General features: G+C 37.6%; 1 protein-coding gene across 1 annotated transcript in view; it reads left to right on the forward strand.

The window, feature by feature from the left end:
* The first annotated feature begins 223 nt into the window (after positions 1–223).
* Positions 224–25,855, forward strand: part of PPEF1 (protein phosphatase with EF-hand domain 1) — a 158,727-nt gene continuing 133,095 nt past the window's right edge. The window contains 2 exon segments of the mRNA XM_036744190.1: positions 224–342; positions 17,438–17,623. Of these exon segments, the coding sequence (XP_036600085.1) occupies positions 17,575–17,623 (49 nt within the window). The 5' untranslated portion in view covers positions 224–342; positions 17,438–17,574.

Below are 25,855 nucleotides of genomic sequence, written 5' to 3' on the forward strand. Positions count from 1 at the left end.
ATTACTTTGCAGTCTTGGTACAGCCCAGCACTTTTTATCTGTAATTCTGCGCTCTCATTTCAGGCTGGAAAAAAAAGGGAAAGCAGTTCTTTTTCTTTTTATTTATTTATTTAGCCAGAAAACTCCCTGCAGAGAACTGCAGAGATGTCAGGAAGACACAAAACATTGCAGGCTGTGAGCTCTAGTGCTTTCAAAAGAGCAAAAGTGCCTGCCTTTTTCCAGATCTGTATACTCCACCATATAGTCTGATAACTGAGAAAAGGGGTGCTTTGTTATTTTTGTTTTTCTTGGAAAGACTGTGGTGAGGAAAACCTCTTCATTGACCAAGCACGAGAAAAACAGGTAATACGTCTGATTTTAGTTCATTCTAAATTTTTTTTAAGAAGCAGAATTCTGCATCACAGACATATGTCGTTCTATAAAGAGCAGACATATGCCTGCCTGATGTGCTTTGTTGCTTTGAAATTCAGTGAGTACAGAATTAAGCTTTGAACATGATGATTGAAAAGCAGTTGTCATTATTAAATGGACAAAGACAGATGGATTTGTGATCTGAAGTGTTCTGACCTATTTATAATGATGCAGAACACACCGATATTAAGTAATATAAATGGAAGGAAGGGAGTTATTCCCATTCAGATCATGTTCCAGATAGAATCTTTCATGTTCCTTCCACTTGTTTTTGTTCTGATCACTCCTGTGTGTAACTGTGTTATGTCACTTTGTCTTCCCTTATCGGGCTACATAGTCTGTTTTTAGACATCAATCAATCTCCCTACCCTGTTGGTGCCTTTCTATTATTATGAAAACTATGTCATTCCCTAATCCCCTCAGACAAATTTTTATCTTCGAGGGCTCACAAAATAGTTTCCTTATGCACGCAGGAACTGAAAGGCTAATTCCTACTGTGTCCTATGCCTTTCCTTATTGAGAAAGGGTTTGTAGATTGATCAATTCAGAGCAGTTTTACATGAAGGCCCTAAGGCCATGGCACACCTAACTTTTTAAAAAATCATTCAACTTCTTCTTGTTTTTTAGCAATTAAATAGAAGAGTCAAAATGAATTCAGAAAAACATATATTGTGCAAGTTCTTAGGGACTTAATTAAATCTTTTGTCTCCACAGATTCCTTCCAAGGGATAGAATTCTCTTTCTTGGTTAACATTTATAAGTTATTTCATTTACACAACAAATATTTTTGAGCACCTACCACACCTGAGGCTTTGTGGGCCATGTAAAGAAGATGAAAACATAGTTCCTGCTGTCATAGATTTCATAATCTAGTGAGGGAGATCAGATTTATATAAGTAGATAGAAAACAAGACAAAATTCGTACAATAAAGTACAAAAAGACAACAGAATATAGAAGAATGAAATGGAATACCTGTCACAAAGATGGTTCAGGGTAGAATTCTTAACCAAATAATAGATAGAAATTATCATAAAAAGAAAATAAACAAATTAGGCTATTTAAAACTAAAAAGCTTTTCTATGGAAAAATCAATGCAGCAAGAATAAGAAGTGAACCTTTATTTTGGGGAAAAACACTTTGCTTCAGATATCTCTGATGAGTGTTTAATACGAGATACATAGGAAATTAACACAAATATGTAAGAGTGAATTATTCTCTAACATAAATAAATTCTTAAGGGATTTAAAGGAACAAAAATTCCAAGCTATGCACAACCACAGGAAAAATTATAACTTATGACAAAAGAAATGCAAGTTAAAGCAACTCTGAGGCATATTAAATGGACAGGAAATAGCACTGAGAATTGTCAGGTACAGTAAATTTTCCCCTGAGCATAGACGCTTTAGAACTTTATTTCTACCCTCTCATTTACAAACTTTCTCAGAATTTAAAAAAAGTGATGTTAAAAGTTATTTTTTTAACATTCTTTTTCTTTTAAAAAATTGAGTTCTAAATGCTCTCCTTCCCTAAATTCTATCCCTTCCTCCACTCACTGAGAAGGCAAGCAACATAATATCAATTATACATATGAAATCATGCAAAATATTTGCATAATTATTAAAAAGCAAGAAAAATAAAGTGAGAAAATTATGCTTCACTTTGCATTCAAAGTTTATCAGTTGTCTCTCTGGAGGTGGATAGCACTTTTTTCATCATGAGTCCTTTGGAATTGTCTTGGATCATTGTATTGATCAGAGTAGCCAAGTCTTTCACATGATCATAATTACAGCATTACCATTACTCTGCATAATAATCTCCTGATTCTTTTCACTTCACTTAGCATCAGTTCGTGCAGGTCTTACCATGTTTTTCAGAAACCATACCCTTGTCATTTCTCATAGCACAATAGTACTACATCGTAATCATGCCAATTTGTTCAGCTATTCCCCAATTAATGAATATCCCTTTGATTATCAGTTTTTTGCCACCACAAAAATAGCTGCTATAAATATTTTTGTGCAAATAGGTTTTTTTTTTGCCTTTTCCTTTGACCTCTTTGGGATACAGAGCTAGTAGTGGTATTGCTGGGTCAAAGGGTATGCACAGTTTTATAGCCCTTTGGCTACACCTTTGGGAGTAGTTCCAAATTTTACCCCAGAATGGTTGGACCACTTTACTACTCCACCAATAGTTCATTAGAGTACCTATTTTTTCCCTCATCCCCTCCAGCATTTATTATTTCTATTAGGTGTGAGGGGGTACTGCAGAGTTGTTTTAATTTGCCTTTTCAATAGGGATTTAGAGTATTTTCTCATGTAACTGCATATAGGTTTGATTTCTTCTTTTGAAAACTACCTGTTTATATTCTTTGATCATTTATCCATTGGAGAATGGCTCTTTATTTTTACAAATTTGACTCAGTTGTGCACTCAGTATATATTTGAGAAATGACTTTATCAGAGAAAATTGCTCTGAAATTTTTTGATATTATTTCATTGTCTGTGGTACCTTTCAGCAAAATGTAGTCTCCCTGATTATCTCTTCTAATTAGGTCTATTTTTGCTTTTACTTTGTTTGAGATCATAATAGTTGCCCTTACCTTTTTTTTAGTTTAGCTGAAGTATATTAAATTCTGCTCCAGCCCTTTTTAAAAATTTTTCTTTTCAGAGGGGGAAGGTGGGGCAATTGGGCTTAAGTGACTGGCCCAAGGTCACACAGTTAGTAAGTGTCTGAGGCCACATTTGAACTCAGGTCCTCCTGACTCCAGGGCCAGTGCTCTACTCACTGTGCCACCTAGCTGCCCCTCCAGCCCTATATTTTTAACTCTGTGTATCTTTCTGTTTCAAGGGTGTCTCTTCAAATGGATTCTGGTTTGCAATCCATTCTGCTGTTTCCATTTTATGGGTGAGCTCATCCCATTCGCATTCACAGTTATGATTACTAACTATATTTCCCTCCATCCCTTTATCTTCTGTTTCTTCCTCTCTCTTTCTCTTTTTATCCTGTTCCTCCTCAAAAGTCTCTTTTGCTTCTAACCACTGCCTCCTTTATTTGTCCTCCTTTTTATCACCACTACCTCCCTTCATCTTATCCACTATTTCCATATTGGGTAAGTTGCATTTATATACACAAGTGAGTGTATATGTGAGAGTATAGTCTTCCCTCTTTGAACCAATTTCCATGAGAAATTCAAGCATTGCTAGCTATTCCTTCATTTTCCCCTTCATTGTTAAAGCTCTTCCTTGTGTGCCTTTTTTATGGGAGAAAACTTTCTCTGTTCTACCTTTCCTTCCCCCTTCGCCCAGTGCATTCCTCTTTCTCACCCCTTCATATTTTTTTTTTGGAGATAATTCCATATCCATGCCCTCTATGTCAACTCTTCTCCTAATGATAATAAAGTTCTTAGGAGTTCCATGTGTCATCTTCCCATATAAGAATTTATGCAGTTTGACTTTGCTGAGACACATGATTGCTCTTTCATGTTTACCTTTTTATGTTTCTCTTGAGTCTTCTGTTTGAATGCCAAATTTTCTATTCAGCTCTGGTTTTTTCATCAGAAATGCTTGAAAGTCTCCCATTTCATTAAGTATCCATTTTCCCCCAAAGGATTATACTCAGTTTTGCTGGGTAGGCAATTCTTGACTGTAATCCTAGTTCTTTTGCATTCCAGAATATCATATTCCAAACCTTCTGCTCCTTTAATGTGGAAGCTGCTAAATTTTGCATCCTGACTGTAGCTCCACATTATTTGAATTATTCCTTTCTGGCTGCTTGAAGTATTTTCTCTTTGACTTGGGAGCTCTGGAATTTGGCTATACTATTCCTGGGAGTTTTAATTTTGGGATCTCTTTCAGGAGGTGATTGATGGATTCCTTTTTTTCCTTTTAAATTTTATGGATTCTTTCAATTTCTATTTTACCCTCTGGATCTAAGACAGGGAAGCAGTTTTCCAAGATAATTTCTTGAAATATGATGTCTAGGCTCTGTCTTTGATCATGGCTTTCAGGTAATTCAATAATTCTTAAATTATCTCTCCTTGATCTATTTTAGAAATCAGTAGTTTTTCCAATGAGATATTTAACATTTTATTTTTTAAATTTGTATTGGTAATTAAAGTGGAACTTTTTTACTGTTTTCTCTTTTAGAATGCTAAAGCAATCAAGTGCCTTTGATTAATTCTTACTAGGTACAAAGCCTCAGGCCCACACTCTTTTCCTAACTAGGTGTAAAGCCCCAGGCCCACACCCTTTTGCTGATTAGGCATGAAGCCTTCTGGCCCTAAGAAGGGTGTGTAAACTCAGGGGTTAGCATTTGCTTGGGGCTCTCACTCACTGGAAGAGTGTTGATGTGGAGACTCTGGGTAGCTGCTGGAGCCCTCCGGCTTTGAAGAAACCCATATGTTGGTGCTTCTCTCTCTGGTAACTATTGGTGTATTACTTGGACAGAGAGCTAGAGGCTTGTCTGCTGATTCGTGTTTGTTTGCTCTGTTTATATAATGTATGTTTGTAATTTCTACTTGTATTCTTTCTGAAGTTCAAGGTGCTGGCTTTTCCTCCTAAACTAAGTGAATGATATATGTATGTTTGATTAAAGTGAGATTGGTAACCTCTGTAACAACCATTTGACTAGCAGCTGCTGTAGGGGTGTAAAACCCAAAAAGACCAGCAACAAGAACTGCCAGCACAGGTTATTTCGATCTGCTTTACTAAACAAAGTAAACTTAAGGGGATAACCATCTTACTTTAATCCAACATACAAATATAACTCACTCAGATCAGGAGGAAAAGCCAGCAACCTGAACTTCAGTGCAAATACAAACAAATTACAAACATACACAATATAGACGAGATCACAATTCACAGTTACCAGGAAAGCATCAACAACTGGGTTGATGAGCTGGGAGGCTCTTAACAACAGCTTGCCCAGAGTCATGTGCTATTCTTCCAGTGGCTGAGAGCCCCAAGCAAACAACTCTGTTCTCTCTTTTGATGCAGTCCTTAGACATCATCCGATCCACCAGAATGTCATCTGATTAACCTGAACTTAGGCACATACCATTGGCTCTGGTCTTAGCAACTCCCCTTAAGGGCCCTGGGGGTTTCCCACCTGTCTCAAACTAGTGAACCATTTTGCTAACCAACCTGAACCTTTTAAGACTCAGTCAAAGACACTTAATTAATTTAGCATTCCAAAACAGTAAAAAAGTCCCACCTTAATTACCAGTACAACCCCTTAAAGTTGCTTTCCTTAGAAAAGCAGATCAAAGAACAGGTGCTAGCAGCCCTTCTGTGTGCTCTTATTGCTAGTCTTGTTGTTGGTCTTACACAGCCACAATAGCTGCTAGCCACACTGTTGTTACATTATTCTTTTTACTTTGTTTTATTGTTTCTTGATGTCTCATGGAGTCATAAGCTTCCACTTACCCCCTTCTTAATTTTTAAGGAATTATTTTCTTTAGTGAGCTTTCCTACCTCTTTTTCCATTTGGCCAATTCTGCTTTTTAAGGATTTCTTTTCTTCAGTGAATTTTTGTGCCTCTTTTACTAAGCTGTTAATTCCCTTTTCATAATTTTCTTGTATTACTTTCATTTCTTTTCCCCATTTTTCTTCTACCACTCTTATTTCTTTCTTTAACTCTTTCAGGAATTCTTGTTGGGCTTGTGTCCATGAGAATTTTTTGAGGCTTTTTGTAGCTGTTTTCACATTGTCTTCTTTTTTGTGATCATTTTCTTTATTTGATATTTTTTAGTTTTCAACATTGATTTCCACAAGATTTTGAGTTATGAATTTTCTCCCCGTTTCTACCCTACCACCACTCTTGCCCAATTTCCCAGTCAGTCCTCCCTTCTATCACCCCCCTTCCCCTCCTCAATCCCTTTCCCCCCTACTTTCTTATAGGGCAAGATTGATTTCTGTGCCCCATTGCCTGTGTATCTTTTTTTCCTGTTGCACGCAAAAACAACCTTTTATTTGAGCATCTGCTTTTAAAACTTTGAGTTCCAAATTCTCTCCTCTTCTCCCTCCCCACCCACTCTCCCTAAAAAGGCAAGCAGTTCAACATAGGCCACACATGCATCATTATGCAAAACACTTCCATAAATAGTCATGTTGTGAAAGACTAACTATATTTCCCTCCCTCCTATCCTGTCCACCTTTATTCAATTTTCTCCCCTGACCTGTACCTTTTCAAAAGTGTTTCCTTTTGATTACTTCTTCCCCCTATCTGCCCTCCCTTCTGTTGTCCCCCTTTTTTATCCCCTTCCCACTACTTTCATGTGGGGTAAGATACCCAGTTGAGTATGTATGTTATTCCCTCCTCAAGCCAAATCCTATGAGAGCAAGACTCACCCATTCCCCCTCACCTGCCTCCTCTTCCCTTCCAACAGAACTGCTTTTTCTTGCCACTTTCATGTGAGATAATTTACCCCATTCTATCTCTCCCTTTCTCCCTCTCCCAATATATTCCTTTCTCATCCCTTAATTTGATTTTATTTTTTAAATATTATCCGTTCATATTCAACTCACCCTGGGCCCACTGTCTAAATATATATGTATATTCCCTTCAGCTACCCTAATACTGAGGTCTCATGAATTATACATATCATCTTTCCCTGTGGGAATGTAAACAAAAAAGTTCAACTTTAGTAAGTCCCTTATGATTTCTCTTTCTTGTTTACTTTTTCATGCTTCTCTTGATTCCTGTGTTTGAAAGTCAGATTTTCTATTCAGCTCTAGTCTTTTCACTGAGAAAGTTTGAAAGTCCTCTATTTTATTGAAAATCCCATATTTTGTCTTGGAGCATGATACTCAGTTTTGCTGGGTAGGTGATTCTTGGTTTTAATCCTAGCTCCATTGACCTTCAGAATATCATATTCCAGGCCCTTCGATCCCTTAAGGTAGAAGCTGCTAGATCTTATGTTATCCTGATTGTGTTTCTGCAATACTCAAATTGTTTCTTTCTGGCTGCTTGCCGTATTTTCTCCTTGACCTGGGAGCTCTGGAATTAGGTGACAATATTCCTAGGAGTTTTTTGGGGGGATTATTTTCAGGAGGCAATGAGTGGATTCTTTCTCTAGAATATCTTCTAGAATAGCTCTAGAATATCAGGGCAGTTCTCCTTGATAATTTCTTGAAAGATGAGATCTAGGCTCTTTTTTTTGATCATGGCTTTCAGGTAGTCCAATAATTTTTAAATTATCTCTCCTGGATCTATTTTCCAGGTCAGTGGTTTTTCCAATGAGATATTTCACATTGTCTTCCATGTTTTCATTCCTTTGGTTCTGTTTTATAATATCTTGATTTCTCATAAAGTCACTAGCTTCCACTTGCTCCAATCTAATTTTGAAGGTAGTATTTTCTTCAGTGGTCTTTTGGACTTCCTTTTCCGTTTGGCTAATTCTGCCTTTCAAGGCATTCTTCTCCTCATTGGCTTTTTGGAGTTCTTTTGCCATTTGAGTTAGTCAATTTTTTTAAGGTATAATTTTCTTCAGTGTTTTTTTGGGTCTCCTTCAGTAAGTCATTGACTTGTTTTTCATGATTTTCTTGCATCACTCTCATTTCTCTTCCAATTTTTCCTCTACTTCTCTTACTTGCTTTTCCAAATCCTTTTTGAGCTCTTCTATGGCTTGAGACCAATTCATATTTTTCTTGTAGGCTTTTAGTGTAGGCTCTTTGACTTTGTTGACTTCTTTTGGCAGTATGTTTTGGTCTTCTTTGTCACCAAAACAAGATTCTAGAGTCTGAGTATGAATCTGGGTCTGTTTTGGCTGCCTGGCCATGTTCCCAGCCAACTATTTGACCCTTGAGCTTTTTGTCTGGGGTACAACTGCTTGTAGAGTAGAGAGTACTTTGTCCCAAGCTTGAGGGGCTGTGCTGCTGTTTTCAGAGCTACCTCTACACAGCAAGCTCTGCTACACCAGTGCTCCTCCTCCCCCAAGAACTTCCAACCCTGACCATGTCTCAGATCCAAGCAGGCTCTACACTCCCACTCTGATCCACCACTTAATCCCTCCTACCGGGCAGGCCTGGGGCTGGAAGTAACTGCAGCTGGAAGCAGCCCCAGGGCTGCACCACTTCCTCACCCCCTGGGCTGGTGCCTACCTCACATTTCTTTCACTCCATTCTAACTGTTCTACCCCCTAACCTTCTCTGTTGTCTTTGGTGTTTGTGAGTTGAGAAGTCTGGTAACTGCCACAGTTCAATGATTCAGGGTGCTATGCCTGTTCCGCCCAGCTCCCAGTCTGGTTGGTCCTGGTGCCACCCATGCTGGGCCGTGCTCCGCTCCGCTCCCAACTCTGTGCAATAGACCCTTCCCTGTGACCATCCAGGCTTTCCTGGGCTGGAGCCCTGCTTCCCTCTGATATTTCTTGAGTTCTTCAGCTCTAAAATTTGTTCAGAGCCATTTTTCATAGGTGTTTGGAGGGACCTGGGGGGGAGTTCATGCAAGTCCCTGCTTTCCAGCCACCATCTTGGCTCTTCCCCCACATTGTCTTCTTCTGAGTTTCTGTCTTGGTCTTCCCTGCCACTAAAGTAGCTTTTTATGGTCAAATTCTTTTTGTTTGTTTGCTAATTTTCCATCTTATTTCTTTTTTTCCTTCAATTTAATGACTTTATTTATTTTTAGTTTTCAACATTCACTTCCATAACCTTGAGTTTTTGGTTTTCTCCCCTTCCTTCCCTTCCCCACTCCCCAAGATGGCATGCAATCTGATATAGGCTCTACATATATATTCATATTAAACATATGTTCACATTTCATGTTGTAAAGAAGTATTAGAAACAATAGGAGGAACCACAAGAAAGAAGAAACAAAGCAAAAGAAAAAAGAGAACAAATATCATGCATTTGGATTCCATAGTTCTTTCTCTGGAAGTGGATAGTCTTTTGGAATTGTCTTAGATCCTTGAATTCCCAGCTTTTTTCTTAGCTTTGAACTTTATGTTAAAATTGGACTCTGCTCATCTTGGGGTGGGGAGACACCGTCCTAAGTTTCTGGCTCTTTTGTGGTGCTGTTTTCAGAGCTAGTTCTGGGGTTTGCAGGTTTTCAGTGCTTCCAAGGTGGTGTGCTTCAAGGAGAGGTATGGCCACTGATCTGTGCTCTAGTCTTTACCCAGGAAGGGCCCCTGACCCCCTGCAGCTGCAAATACTAGCATTCCTCTTTTTCTTGGAACTTTGACCAGGGTCCCTGTTCCCTTATGACCAACCAACCACCAGCACTCCTCTCTGCCCTAGAACTGCACCCCAGAATGGCACATAGTCAATAGACATTGACAATAACATTGCCAATTACCCAGTTGTACCCAGTGCCAGCACCTGTTATCTCTTTCTGACCAGCTGTCTGACCCCCTTACTGTCCCTGGGCTGAGAGCTCCTGAAGCTGATGCTGATGTGGCCACTGTTGCTTCTGTCTTATGTGTGGGCTTTGGACAGGCCTCTATCATGTCACAGACTTCTCCTGTTGACCTTATAAGTTTTCTTAGGCCAAAAAAATGTCTCACCCTGACCTTTTGTTGGCTCTGTCCCTCCAAAATTTTATTTGAGGCATATTTTTTAGTAAGTTTATTTATTTTTAGTTTTCATCATTCATTTCTGTAAGTTTTAAATTTTCCCCCTCCTTCCCCTTCCCCTCCCCAAGATGGCATGCAATCTGATATAAGCTTTATAATACACATTCCTATTAAACATTTTTTTCACATTAGTCATGTTGTATAGAAGAATTAGAATGAATGGGAGTAACCATGAGAAAGAAAAACATAAGACAAAAGAAAACAAAAAAAGAAAATAGTCTGCTTTGATCTGCATTCAGACTCCATATTTCTTTTTCTGCATGTGGATAGCATTTTCCATCATGAATCTTTTGGAATTGAGGCATATATTTTAAAGTTGTTTGGAAGGGAATGTTGAGAGAGTGCATCTGGGTTGCCTCTAATCTGCCCTCTTCATCAGACTATTACTTCCACCCTCACATGGACAAATAGGAGAGAGGGGGATAAAAGAGAGCAAGAGTTTAGAAATGAAGGAATAGATCCAAGTAAGGACATTTAAAGACAGAATTTGATGCCAGAAGCAGAGGTTCAGGCTTGGGAAATGAGAGAACTCTAAGGGAACATAAGTGCATAAACTTTCTGCTAGAGAAGGTGGTGACTACTGACAATGGACAGGTGAAAATGGCCAGAAGAGAGCAGGCTCAGGATGCACAGCAGAGTGAAGTGTGGGGAGTTGGGAGTGGGATAAATTTTTCAGCAGCTGCTACCTGGGCACACTGAGAGAGATCTAAACTTTGACTTCCGCAAAGGTATCTGAAGCCCTCCTGTTGTAGACAGCTGGCTTTTTTATCACAAAGGTTCTTAGACTTCCTGATGGTGACTCTGGTACCTGTTGTCACCTGTTGAAGCTCATCCTTTCTTTGAACTCTCTTTCACTGACTGGCTCCTTATCAATCTCTTGCTGTTTCCATCTGGGCCCGTTTTCCTATTCCTCAAACTCTGGTACTGGTTTATCACTGTCACATTCTCTTCCTGACCCTGTCTCAACATTAAACTGTAGCATCTCTTGAACTGTGGCCACACATTTCTGTTGTTTTACTAAACATCTTGTGTGGTTCAAGATGGCTTCTGAAAGACGGTAGGAATCTTCCCTTTCTTTTCCTGCAGATAATTCATGCTCCAGAGAGCTAAACTCCCCTGTTCTTACTATGATTTTTGTTGTATCTATGGCCTTGTCACAGGTAAATAGCTCTTCCTTCAGAAAGCAGCAAGCAAGCTCTAGGATCTCACCTTTAGTGTTTAAAACTCCTCTTCATGAAGTTTGGCAGAGCTGGGTAGGTTTAGAGCTCCTGACATAACCCTGGTTGGTGAAAGGCAGAATCTTCTAACTGAATCCCTGTAGTAGGGTTATTATGCCTTCTTTAGACTTTCAGTCAAGGGGGTGAATTAGAAATCAGAGCAGCTGTTTGAAAAAGAATAGAAAATTTGAAGTTTCATGAAGCCAGTGTATCCATTTCTCTTCACAAGGCCGCTAACCAGCTCATATGTAGGCTTGTTTTGGGCAAAGAACTTAACAACAGAGTCTTTACAGTATAGACAAGAAGTTCTCTGCCTCCAGAGGTAACGTAAAATGATGCATAAAGCAGTTATTTGTTGAAGGGTCAGAGGTTTTGCCACAGGGCCATTGGAGCCCCACCTTCAAAGTTACATAAGCAGGGTGCCTGTTACTGCTGGCCCAGGTGGAAAAGATTGGAAAGCCTGCTTCTGGAAAGTCGATAAATGTAGGCTATAAGGGAAGCACCCTGCTTCCCAGTTCAGGGCACAGGCAGGTATTGTGACTGCTTTTTTTTCTCCTTACCATGTAGAGATAAAGGAGACAGATACAAAGATTTTTGTGGAGTAAGAACCCACAAAATATGACAAGTGATTTCACATAAGACAAGAAAGCACAGTCATGGATGACTCCAGGGTTGTCCATCTGGGTAACTAAAAGCGTGGGACTGCTCTCAATAGAAATCGGCAAGTTTGGCCAGAGACTGGATTTAGGGAGGAAGATGATTTCTGTTTTGGGCATGTCAAATATGTGATCCCAGTGGGACATCCTTATGCTGTTTTTGTATGCTATTAATAGCTAGCTTTTATATAGCACTTTAAAGTTATCAGAGCCCTTTATGAATACTACATCATTTTGTTCTCACAATAACCCTGTGAGGCAGGGGCTATTATAATCCCAGTTTTGCAGATGAGAAAAAATGAAAGATGAGAAAAGATAACTTGACCAAAGTAAAATATCTAAGTGTCTGAGGCTCAATTTGAACTCAGTTCTTCCTGATACCAGCTTCCTCATATCCCAGTAGTGCATAATAGTCTTTAGAGTATTTAAGGCTTTTGTTTTTAATGTAGGATAATGTTAATTTATATCCATGTTGGGGTAAGTTGGATGACTTTTGTTTTGCCTTTTTTGTTATGAACTAAGGCAGGGGCAGGGAACCTGAGGCCTTGAGGTCACATGTGGCTCTTTGACTGAATCCAAACTTCATAGAACAAATGCCCTTAATAAAAGGATTTGTTCTATAAAACTTGGACTCAGTCAAAAGGTCCCACCCAAGGACCTAGAAGGCCACATGTGGCCTTGAGGCTGCAGGTTCCCTACTCCTGAACTGAAGTCTTGGGCCATCATAAAAGATATATGAGGTATATAAGCTTTTACTTTTTCCAGTTAAATGAAGCGGGTTCCCCAATGTGCAAACTAAGGCTTGGAAGTGAGAAGGGTGCTTTGTAAAGTTTCATGAAAACTTTAGGCCACAGGGGGAACCATTTAAATAAAGGACTTCACCAACATAGCCTACTAAATGGTCCTCTGTTGTCGGTAATTCCTGACTATTTGTGTCTGTGTAAAAAAGAGAGAGGAAGTATATATATACATATATGTATATATACACATATGCATATGTATATGTATTTTATATATGTATATTACATATATATAAAGTCCCCAGTCACTGTGATCAATTTTATGTCTGTTATCATATATATATACACATATATACACATATATGTATATACATGTATATGTATATAAATATAAATTATGTGTGTGTGTATCTATACATAGACATATACATATAAATTCCCAGTTACTGTTATCAGTTTTATGATAGCTATAGAACCTACATTATTTTCTCTCCTAACCCAGCCTTGTCGTGTTGGTGGTGGCTCAGGTTCTGGCTAGATGGCACTTGGGAGTATGAGGCGCATAATTGACTTAGACAACTTAGCTCCTGAAGAGAAGGCAAATGAGCTCTCTTTTAAATGTTACCTTGGAGAAACTGCACTCTGAGCAAATGAAAAACTGACAATGGTCCCAGAGAATGGATAATGTAGCACATGCCAAGAGGAAGAGACAGCTAGGGCAGGATTGTCTGCTGTTGTTTCAACAATTTGGCTAGCAGCTGCTGTGGGGGTGAAAAACGAACACAAGCCTAACAACAGGAATGCTGCAAGCCCAGGTTCTTTTGATCCGCTTTACTAAGGAAAGCAATGTTAAGGGGTTAACAGTCTTACTTTAATCCAACATACAAATATCATTCACTCAGCTCAGGGGGAAAAGCCAGCACCCTGAGCTTCAGAGCAAATACAAACAAATTACAAACATCAACAGGCAGACCGTGTCTGATTCAAATCTCAATGCATAGTTACCAGAATTTAACAAAGTCCGAACATCCAGGTTTACAAACTGGGGGGCTCTTAACTACAGCTGCCCAGAGTCTCCACATCAGCACACCACCAAGAGTGAGAGCCCTTAGCAAATAGCTCTGTTCTCTCTTTTTATACACTCTTTAGCCATCATCAAACGTCATCTGAGCGACCAGAACTCAAGCTCCTACTTTTGGCTCTGGTCTTAGCAACTCCCCTTAGGACCCTGAGGGCTTCACACCCACATAGGCTTAGCACCTAATAGATAGGGGTTTGGGCCTGGGGCTAAGCACCTAATAAGACTCAATCAAAGACACCCAACTTAATTGATATTACAACTATCAAATACAGTCACTGGGTTGGGTGCTTACATGTTTTCATTGTTACCAGGGAGCTAGTCCTCCTGTTCTCTTATAGAGATGTGCTCAATGACCTTAGGTAGAGATGAGTCCTGCAGGAGGACAGCTGTGCACAGGTTCCATCAGTTCTGAAAAGATGAGAGTAGTAGATGTAAAGTGTCCTTATACAGTCCACGGCAGTTAGGTGGTACAATGCGTAGAGTGCTGGGCTTGGAGTCAGGAAGACCTGAGTTCAAATGTGACTTTAGATACTAACTGTGACCTGGGGCAAGTCACCCTCAGTTTCTTCAATTGTAAAATTGGGATAATAATAGCATCAAATGAGATCAAATGAGATAATATTTGTAAAGTGCTTAGCACGGTGCCTGGCACATGATAGGTGCTATATAAATGCTTATTCCTTTCCCTTCCCTTTTCAGTAAGCCCCTGCCTGTCATGTACTTGGACTACCATGTTTGCACAGAGGAGGGTCCTAATCTGCTGTGTTAGTTATGCCATGTTTATTACCTAACTTCCACATTGCCTTTTTTTAAAGAGAAATGTTACCTTTGAAAAAACCAATGCTTTTATAATGAAGCAACTTTTATATTAAAAAAGGTAATAGTGGATAATTTATTCTGACAAACTAGCAGAATTTTAACATAGTATTTCCTTCTTCAGACTGTTATGAATTACTAATTTACTGATTTTTTTTACAAATATGGATCCCTTAGCACTTTTATTTTTCTGTTCATTCAATTTAATTAAACAAACTGTTGTCAAGCATCTACTATATATGACGCCCAATGATATATGCTAGGTTTTTGTTGTTCAGTTGTTTTAGTTGTGTCCAACTCTTCATGACCTCATTTGCAGTTTTCTTGGCAAAGATACTGGAGTGGTTTTGCCATTTCCTTCTCCTGCTCATTTTACAGATGAGGGAACTGAGGCAAACAGGGTTAAGCTATTTGACCAGGGTCATACAGCTAGTAAGTATCTGAGGCCAGATTTGAACACTTCTTGATTTCAGGTCCAGCATTCTATCCACTGTGCCACCTACCTTCCCCTTATCACATTTACTAGCTTATAAGATGAGGTAGATGTTTAAAGACAAAAGAGTAAAAACTTTTTAGGAAACAATGTAAATTTCCCAATTCCTGGCAAGAGGCACAAGGCTCATTCCCTCTTGAAAGAGATATTGGGAAAGGAATGAAAGGGAATGAAGGATCACTGCCTATGATATTGTCTATAATTCGAATGAGTTTCAGCACTGCAGAATCTATCTCAACAAGCTTTGTACATGATTCACTCATACCCATGGCTCTGGAATCTGTTGCTGGCTACTTATAGCTGCAGCCTATTCTGCTTCCTTCGCAGCTGTGCCTATATGACTTTTTCCTCCCCAGGTCTTTTGGCTTCTCAGTTTCTCTTCCTATGAGTCCAAATGATGAAAAGGACTAGCTTATGAGTCTGAGTCAGCCCCACTGCCAGTCCCAAGGTCAGGAAAAAAACTGGAATGTTCCATCAAAGAATTGTTGAAGAGGAGGAGGAAGACCTCAGCATCCATCTCTAGCATCATCTTCTCTTGGTGATGGTTAGGGAAAATGTGGCCAAATATTTTTTGTCTGACATTAAAGGGAAAGCATTAATATATGTGTGTGTGTGTGTGTGTGTGTGTACGTGTGTGTGTGTGTGTGTGTGTTTACATGCGTGTGTGGTGGGGGCGTTAGAAAAGACCTTATGTAAGAAGTGGCACATGAACTGAGCTTTGAAGGGCTAGACATTTGAAGAGGTAGAGCATGATGTACGTGGTGAGCAGCAAAGAAAGCTGGTGTGGCTGTTACATAGAATGCATGAGGGGTAATAGTGTGAGATCAGTCTGGAAAGACGGGCTGAAGACAGATTATGAAGGCTTTCAATGATAATCAGAGGCATTCGTGTTTTCTCTTGGAGACAATAGAGAAGCACAGAAGTTTCTTGAGACTGACATGGTCAGACTTGTGCTTTAGGAAGATCAATTCGGTAACTGGAGATTGGATTGTACAGGGTGTCCGTAAAGTCTGGACACATAGGCAAAAATGCATATTTTGAAATATTTGGCATACTAACAGACCTTAGCCCCCTTGACTTCTTTTTCTGGGGTATGCTAAAGGAGAAGTTGTACTCAGTGAAACACACTTGATTGAATGCATAAAGAATGAATGTGCTAAAATTGATGGCAATGTAGAGTTATGGCATCCAGTTCACATGAATCTTGCAAAGCGCATCAACCTTTGCATCACAAATGATGGAAATCATATTGAAGATGTTATTTGTTAATATTCCAATTAAATAGAATGTGGTTGAAAATTTCATTCATTTCATTTCTTGAAAATATGCATTTTTGCCTATGTGTTCAGACTTTAGGAACACCCTGTAGAGGGGGAAACAGTCTTACTGGAGGAAGGGAGATCAGTTAGAAGCCTACGGCAATTATCCAGAGGAGAGGTGATGTCCATTTTGATATGAAGGATTTTTACCATCAAAAGTCACTGACATATATATATGAAGTGTTACATTTATCACTCCATCTATCTCAGTTTTTCTAGAAATTGATCTAGTAACGTACTCAAGTTTGCTGCTTTTGACTTAATTAGTGAATCTTTGGATTGGCAATTCTGCTGCTCTTTTTATCCAGTAGCTTTATTAAATAGGAAATTACTCTAATTTGTTTTGATTTGTAATTCTAGCATTTTATAGTTGGAAATTTCCTTGGAAAAATAATCTGTTCTAACCACTTTATTTACTGGTCGAGGAAACTGAACACCACCAAGGTTAAATGATTAGCTCAGGGTCACATAGTAAGTTCTTAATGAATTCATCCTGGCACCAAATGGGGTAACACATTCTTTTTTTTTTAAGCTGCTCAAAAACACATTGTTCTAGACTCTTACCTTGGATCAGTATCAAGATTATCGGTCTAATGTTTCTGTCATTCATCTTTTTATCCACTTTTTGGAAATTGGAACACTATTTGCCTATCTCATCTTTGGTTTAATAGTAGTTTCCATAGGTTGCTTTTGTTCTATGTCTGCCATATTTTAAACTTTTGAATTCTAGATTCATGACAGTCATAAAACAGCTAAGTTCTTTTTGGCTGTTTATTCTCCATTTATTCCCCATAGGCTGCATTACTTAAGTTTTAAAAGTAACAGCATCCTTGTTTCTGCTTATGTTGCAGCTTAAAAGTCATATGTGTTCAACTGATTTTACCCGAAGAGAGTTATGGTAAAAGTATACGTAGCAAAACCAGTGTAGGCAGCTTGGCTGTTGCTGCTGCTACAGCTGCTTCAGCGGCTGCAGTGTTTTGAAAAATAACTCAGGATTGGATTATAGGGAATCAATTTCCACACCACATGATGTACAATAATTCCTAACAAGCATTAATGATTCCTGCTGAGCTGCCCTTAGATACCATGTTGTTAACTGGCATTTTTTCCCTCCCCCCTATCCCTTCTTCCTCATTAGTGGCTATGACTGAAGTGGATCCACTAGGAGTGGCTCCTTGTATCTTAGCAAAAATATAAAGGAGAGGACGTGCACACTCTTGGACAAGAGGAGCCTGTGATGAGAAGTTAAATCCATGAGCACACTATTTTGGAGACATGGGATGTAGGCATTCTGTCCAAAATGAAGATAGGAAATCTGAGAAAGGTAAGCAGTTAGACTATTGTTAATGAATGTCAGAGGAAAGTGATTTTTCCTCTTCTCCTTTATTTCTTAGCATTGGATTGAGTAATCCTGAGTGATTTTTATGCAAGGCCTCATGCTTTTTTAAGGTTTCATATTGAAGTAACCTGGAAAACTAGTTAAAAGAATGATATAACTTGCTATTTATAGTGCTAAATTTAAAAACATTAGCTACTAGATATTTTAAATTTAATTTTAGTTGAAAATATGACTGAATCTATGTAAAAAGGAAAGTTAAAAATTCAATGGAAAGATGTTAGATCCCTTTCTAAAATGTCCACTAATACAGAAACCATTTGCAAATAGGCACTCAGTATATGCCCATGTGACAAATGACCCAGGATTAGATTATGTAGGATGACTTTCCACAAAAAAATGACATACAGAAATTTAAGTTTAAAAGCAAACTAAGCTATCGCAAAAACCTAATTGATTTTAAATTTTATAAGGCAAAGATCAAATGAGTTTTCATGTCTGTTCAACACTAGATTTCACAAGAGCTGCACCATACTTTGAGAAATGTAAATGTAAATTTTTTAATGTACTTACATTATCTTTTTAAGGTATAAATATTACTTTTTAAAAATACACTTTTTTCAATTGCCACAATATAGGAAAATCTACCTTTTGCATGTAAGATGCAGAGACTTAAGAATTATTTATACTGCATCCTTTCTAAATGTTAAATATAATTATTAGTGTCTCTCCTTAGAATTCACTTAATTTGCTCATTGGTCTTTGTGAACTAGATTTACACAAGCAAAGTAAAAGAAAACTTGAGGCAATTATTTGGAAATTCTTGCCACACTTTGTGGAAACAAACCTTGGCTTAAGGTACTATATTACTTCAGTTTAGGATGAGAGGTGGTCTACGCTAGCTAATGTGTTCTGATTTACTTTAAGAATCAAAGTAGCTTTCTCTCCATTATGCCTTCTTGGCCAGTCATTGGGTACCAGTGAGTAAGCTGTTCTCTGGAAATAGATAAGGAACTTGAGAGAGGCATTAATGCTTTAAAGGAATCAAGAACATCGTGTTTTACATTTTCTTTACGGTATAAATTATCCCCTGGGAATAACATCCTGGAAGATGATGGGTAAGCATGGATTCTACAGCTGTAAGAATCAAAACTCTCTGTAACAAAACCACATTTCTTGGATAGAAACAAACAAAAAATAATTAAATCCCACTATTTTCTGCTAAGCTAAATTCTGTATGGTGTGAAACTCTGCTTTTAACAACAGAGATTCTGAAAGTTTGGCTATCAGTGTGATGTAGTTGTTTAAATGGGTTGCTTCACGGATTGGTGGATTCCTCCTTTTTTAAGGTTTTCAAGCAAAGACTGAACAGCCACTTGCTGGAATATTTTAAAGTGAGGATTCCTTTTATGTATGGGTTGGACTAGATGGCCATGAAGTACCTTCCAACTCTCAAATGGACTGAGATCTAGGATGTCTGGATTCTTGTCCCAACCTTCCCCCCAACCTTGTGCCCATCCCTCTTAGCTTAGCTTCCTCATCCGTAAAATGAAAGGGTTAGAATAGAAGATCCCTAAGGTCCCTATTAGCTTTACAATTCTGTAATGTAAAAATATTGGATTTATGTAGTGCCTTAAAAAATTTCTACATTGTTTATCTCACTCATCTACACATTTCTGAACAATTCTAATTCATAATGCAGGACGCTCCTTTTTATGGGCCAATGACTTTTAAATTATTTTATCACTTTGCAAATTGTAGAATATCGTGTATTATTCTGGTTAGATAATACATTTTGCTAAGTGAGAGAACCATTTCCTTAAGTCTTACTATTATTTTGAAATAATGTTTGTTTAAAAGCAAATAACACTATAGAAGTTAATTTGTTTATTGGAGTTCATTGTTGATAGTCAGTCTGACCTCAGACATTTACTACCTAAAATGTCCACTAATATAGACCCTGGGCAAGTCACTTAACTGTAAAATAGGGATAATAATGGCACCTACTGTGTAGGGTAGTTGCAAGGATCAAATTATAAGTGTTTGTAAAAAAATACTTAGCACAGTGTCTGGTACATTGTGGGGGCTATAAAAATCCTTTATTCCCTTTCCTTCCCTTATACATAGACCACAACAGGAAAGATAGCACAACATTCCTCGAAAAGAATAAATGAATGAATGTGGTTTTTTTTTTGGTACTTACTGTATGTTAAACATTGTGCTGTGTTGGTGATAAAGATACAAAAACTAGACAGTCCCTGCCCTCAGGAGCTGACAGGAGAGGGAAACACATGCATAAGGGAGTTGTGGTCAGGGAAGGGTGTTTTGGTTTGGGAAGTCGCTGGGGGTGGTGAGTGAAGGGGTGGGTAAGAAATTCACAGGCCTTTTCCCAGAAACAATGATAGTATTAATTTGGTTATTCGTCTTGGAGGAAGAGATGGCTTGTGGGATAAGGCAGCCCAAATCCACTGTGGTGGTTCCAAAATGGAATGGATTGTCAACAGGGTGTAGTCTCAGGAGGTCAGAAGGTCTAGAGGGAGCATCAGCACAGCAGATGGCAAGATGACTGGGGTGTTGAGTTGTTCTGGTTTCTGAGATTGACTAGATAAAGTGGTCCTTTGGCCTATGCTGGCTAAGTCAACACTCAGGAGAGCATGGCTCCAGGGCAGTGGTTCCAAAGCTGAATGGAAAAAAATAATGTGGTTTTGTCCTTCATGCTGTGTAAGTGACATCTAATTTATTTTTCCAATTATTTTGTGACGTGCAATTCAGGATTTTGCTAAATGATTAAATTAAAGATTATAAATTAGTATACCTCAATGTCATTTTGTAGTTCAATTTTTTATATTGATGGGTTTTGGATTAATGGGTGCATGTGGGATTAATCAAGGATTTTCCTCAATCAATTTGAGCTTACTTTTCCTTCTGTAGCATATGTGTGTGTGCATTAACACTTAGTCAGAAAGACAGTTGACAACAACTCCTGAGTGATTTCAACTGACTTCTACTTTCCCCAAGATGGTTGGTGGACTGGGGCTAAGAAGAATAGATTTTTGTTGGAGGAGCTTTTTTTTTTGGCCTAGTCTATTAAGGCGAGTAACAGTTTGCCCACCTTTCTTTGCCTTCTCCTGACAGATTAGAGAATAGCAGAACAGGACTGATCCTTAACATAAGGAATCTTTTGCATATCTATAGTCTTTCTCCTCAGGAATGATCAGTGGTGGAGTTTGGGCAAAGGAATCACAAATACTAGGGATGATAACAACACCTACCTAACAAAGTAGTAAGGATCAAATGAGATAACATTTGTAAAGCACTTAACACAGTGCCTGGCTTGTAGTAGGCAGTATACAAATGATTATTCTCCCCTCCCCCTTATGCTTATGAGTTGCTGTGTTACAAACGTTTGATGTGTCTCCTTATGGGCTTTTGTGAGTCCCTTGTGTCTTCTAAATTTCCCGTGAGGTGAAATAGAGACTGTATCATACCCAGTACCCATAGTGTCACCTTAAGTGCTTGTATTCGATATAGGTACATGCTTTACCCTTATCTGTGGAAAACTGAACATGACCTACGTAAGCGAGAAAGATGGTAACTATTTTGTAGTAGATGTTGGTTTGGGAATCCTGGCTTATGGGTTACAATAGTGATCCATTTTCTTTGTGATTTTTCTTGTAGAGCACTATAAGAATACTTACATATATTTCTTTTTTCCTTCAAGATTACTTAGAAATGCTTTTATGAAATTTTTCTAAGTGTGAGGAGCCTATAAGAGTTGCATTATTTTTTTTAAATAAGAAGATGATTTTTTTCTTTCTTGGTTTTTAAAATTTTACCTTCACTTGCTTTTATTGATTTTGCTTTATTTCCACTATCAGAAACAATTATTTTAAAGAAATCCTTTGATTTTTATGTCCCTTATTTAAGAATAAGTTCATCAATCAATTATCATGCTCCATTTAAAATCAGTGATGTTAGTCTCTGATACCTTAACCAGGTGAGAAAACATCTCATTCATTTATTCATTCATTCAATCAATCAATGATTTTAGATTAAGCACAAAAAAGTACTTAAAAGCCATTGAATAAAAGAAATGATATTGTTAGGAAGTCTGTTCTTTTTGATTGAGGGACTTAGGAGCTTTGTATTAAACTAGGAGCTAGATCAGAACTCAAGATACCAGTCAAGTTCTGGGGAAGGAGTCTCTTGGGAGGGAGGAGGAAAGAGAGCAACCCTGTTTGGTTTCCTTCTTCCTCCTCTCATCATTCTCTACTTTTTCTACTAATGGGCATCTGCTTCATTTACAATTATGAACTACTACAAGAATTCTGATAGGAATATTTTGGTGTATACCACAGCATCAAAATTGATCATGTTGTAGGACCTAAGACCATAAATAAATACAGAAAAGCAGAAATATTAAACACATTCTTTATAGACCACAATGCAGTAAAAATCATCATCAATAAAAGGCATTTGGACAAGGGAATTAAGCTTAAATGGAAACAAAATAATTTAATCCTTAAAAAAAAGTGTAGGTTAAAAAGCAGATTGTAGAAACAATAGCACAATTTAATTTTAGAAAACGACAATGAAGAGACAACATACTTAAAACATTTCAGATACAGCAAAAGTAGACATTAGGGGAAAATTTATATCCTTGAACACTTTTTTTTTCATTTTTTTGGTTTTTTGGCAGGGCAGTTGGGGTTAAGTGACTTGCCCAAGGTCACACAGCTAGTACATGTGTCAAATGTCTAAGGCCAGGTTTGAACTCAGGTCCTCCTGACTCCAGGGCCAGTGCTCTACTCACTGTGCCACCCAGCTGCCCCTTCTTGAACACTTTTATCCACAAAATGGAGAAAGCATGATCAATACATTGATCTAGAACTAGAAAAGCAACAAAGAAATAAACCCCAACTGAACATGAAAATAAAAATTCTAAAAATCAAAAAAAGATTTTGCAACAAATGCATTTTAAAACACAATTTATTGAGTTGACAAACAAAACTAGGAGGCTTTTTGGTTAAAAAAAAAACCAACCTAACTCAATAGATAATTCTTTAGCTAATATGATTTTTAAAAGAGAGGAAAACCAAATTACTAATATAAAAAAGGGAAAGGAAAATACATCAAAGGAAGAGGAAATATGAAATCATTATAAATTATTCTACCTAATTAGATATCAATAAAATTGACACTTTACATGAAATATAAACCTCCTAGTTTGTAATGATAGAGAATTTAGATGACTCATTTTCAGAGAAATTAACAAACCATAAATGAATTTCCAAAGGGAAAAAAACCCTAAAACCAAATAAATTTGCAGTTAAATTTTATCAAACATTCAAAGAATAATTAACTCCAAATTTTTTTCCAAGTAGTTCTTTTAAATGAAAATAGGGAAAGATCATATCTTGCCAAACTTCTTCTATGAGATAAATATGGTCCTGATACATAATCAGGGAGAGAGAAAGCAAAGAAAGAAAACTATCAACCAATATCTCTAATTAATATCAATGCAAAACTATTAAACAAAATATTAGCAAAGTGGCTATAGAAACACAGGAAAAAAGTTATACGCCTTGACCAGGGTGTATTTATACCAGGAATTCAGCCTTGCTTTAATATCAGGAAAAGTTTAAGCATAATAGATAATATTAATAACAAAAATTATTAAAATGACATGTTAATAGAATCACTTTTTCACAAAATATGTGATTTTATGTTAAAAAAAATACCACAAAGAACAAGAATAAGTTAGATTTTCCTTATTATGATTATCTGGGGTTTTTTTTGAAGGGGGGAAGGCAGGGCAATTGGGGTCATGACTTGCCCAAGGTCACACAGCTAGTAAGTGTGTCAAGTGTCTGAGGCCAAGTTTGAACTCAGGTCCTCCTGACTCCAGGACTGGTGCTCTACTCACTGCACTACCTAGCTGCCCCCTTTATTATGATTAACAATAGCTATTTAAAACAAAGAGCTAGCATCATTTGTCATGCAAAAACACTAAAGTCTTTCCAGTAAGATCAGGAGCAAAGCAAGGATGTGCATTATTATAGTTATTATTTTTATATAGTTATAGAAATACTAGCTATAGCAAAAAAAGAAAAAAATAAGAATAAGAGATGATGAGGAATTGGAGTTCGGGAGAAAGACAAGGGGTCTTCTATGGATTGGGACATCATCTGTTTAGTGATAATTTAATGCATGGGAACTGACTATGTGAGAGAATATAGAAATAAAAGAGAAGAGTTCTTAAGGTACACCCATTGTGGGTATGACATGGATAAACAAAGGACACTGAGAAGAAGAGATCAGACAGGTGAAAGGAGACTATTTTACCTAGACTGGTTTATGCATGTAGCCACGTGTCTGTGAGGGTAGATTATTTATTTGTTTGAAGCTGAAACACAGAGGTTAATCTGTTGAACTACTACAGAAAAGGGAGCTATTGCACTTTCCTCTGCCCTCTGCCCTTGGAATGGACACCACCAGCCTAGTGTAGCTACTTTTGTTTTCCTCCTACAAGGAAAGACTTACTCACTAGCCATTGCCCTTCTCTGCAGACACAGGGTCTTTTTGAATATGCATGGAGGTGAACAATGGGGAAAGTTAATATTACTGATGATTCCCTCATCCACACTGACAGCAATGAAAAATTGGCTCAATTTTATCTAAGAGAAAAAAGCCTGAGATGTAGCACTTAGCCAATGTACTTAGGGACATTTATACAAAATTTATACAAAATATTTAAAAAATGAATATGAATAAGATTTACTTTCCTTTTTCTCAGGAAACTCAAACATTCTGTCTACATCTTAGTCACTAAATTTTTTAATTAAATTTTTAATTTAAATTTCTAATTTTATTTAATCTTTTAAATTTCTAATTTGATTTGTAAGATAGAAACAAGATATACCCTTTTGAGCATTTGTTAGGTGTAAAGTACCTCTGCTGAGGAGCTTATCTTCCTGTATTTTACACTGGCATCCAGAAATCCACATGCTGTTTTTGGATACCATCCTCTTAACCAGAGATTCACTTCCTAAATCAGTTTTTCTCTTCTGTATCCCTTGCCTTCAATGTCTAGTGGTAATGAAAACATCCTCTGTGTTCTTGTGGTCTTAGATACAATGTTTTATTAATAATAATGACGGGAGTGAATTTTCTAAAATATCAGAATTGGAAGGAACTTAGAAGCTACGTGGTCCAATCTTGTTAGTAAATGTAAGATGATATTCAGGGAAGACAAGACTGCTGTTATTCAGTTGTTTTTCAGTTGTGTCTGACTCTCTGGGATCCTCACAACAACCTTGGGAGGTAGGTTTTATTTATTATCCCCATTTTGAAGAAACTGAAGTGAACAGAGGTTAAGTAAATTGCCTGGAGTCATGTAGCTAATAAGTGTCCTTGGCTGCTTTTGAACCCCCGTCTTCTTGACTGTAGGTCTAGCACACTATCCACTGTACCGCTCAGCTGCCTCTAGAACTCTATAAAGTTCCAATTTCTCATGATTATTTTTAAGGTTGATACTGTATTCTAAAGTAGCAAAATACACCCAATAATCTCATCAAAGAGTATATATTTGCTTTGTTGTCTGAAAATTCTATGTGTAGTAGTTTCGGTTTACCTGATGCAACTCTTTTTTATTTCTAATCCTTACCTTGCTGAACTCTTTGTAATATTTTACCTGAATTATAGCATAGATTTTTCAAGTTTTAGTGGCATAAACCTGGAATTAATTTTAATGAACAATCTGCCTTTGAAATTTAGTGGTCTTTCCCTTTGCAATTCTTAATCACTTGTTAATATTCTGACATGGTATGTGTTGACCTGAAGTCTGACATTTTGTCATGTCAATTGGATATGTCACAAATAGTACTAAAAGTACATTTGTTGTATGAATTTTACCACCTTCAAATTGAAGAGTTGAAGTAACTTTTCAATAATTTTCTTTACCCAAGACAAATGATTTTTTTTTCCTTTAGTTACTATGGGGTTAATTCGTCTCAAGTTTGGTCCAAATAATTTGCGACTTTGGAAGAAACATAGTTGTCATCAATGTCATAATATTGTAGAATGCTAAAGTGAAGTAATCATAATAATAGTTGAAATTCATATCTTTTTTTTGAAGGGGGGAAGGCAGGGCAATTGGGGTTAAGTGACTTGCCCAAGGTCACACAGCTAGTAAGTGTGTCAAGTGTCTGAGGCCAGACT

The sequence above is a fragment of the Trichosurus vulpecula genome, chromosome 2 (assembly GCF_011100635.1).
Source record: "Trichosurus vulpecula isolate mTriVul1 chromosome 2, mTriVul1.pri, whole genome shotgun sequence".
In the NCBI taxonomy this organism is placed as follows: Eukaryota; Metazoa; Chordata; class Mammalia; order Diprotodontia; family Phalangeridae; genus Trichosurus; species Trichosurus vulpecula.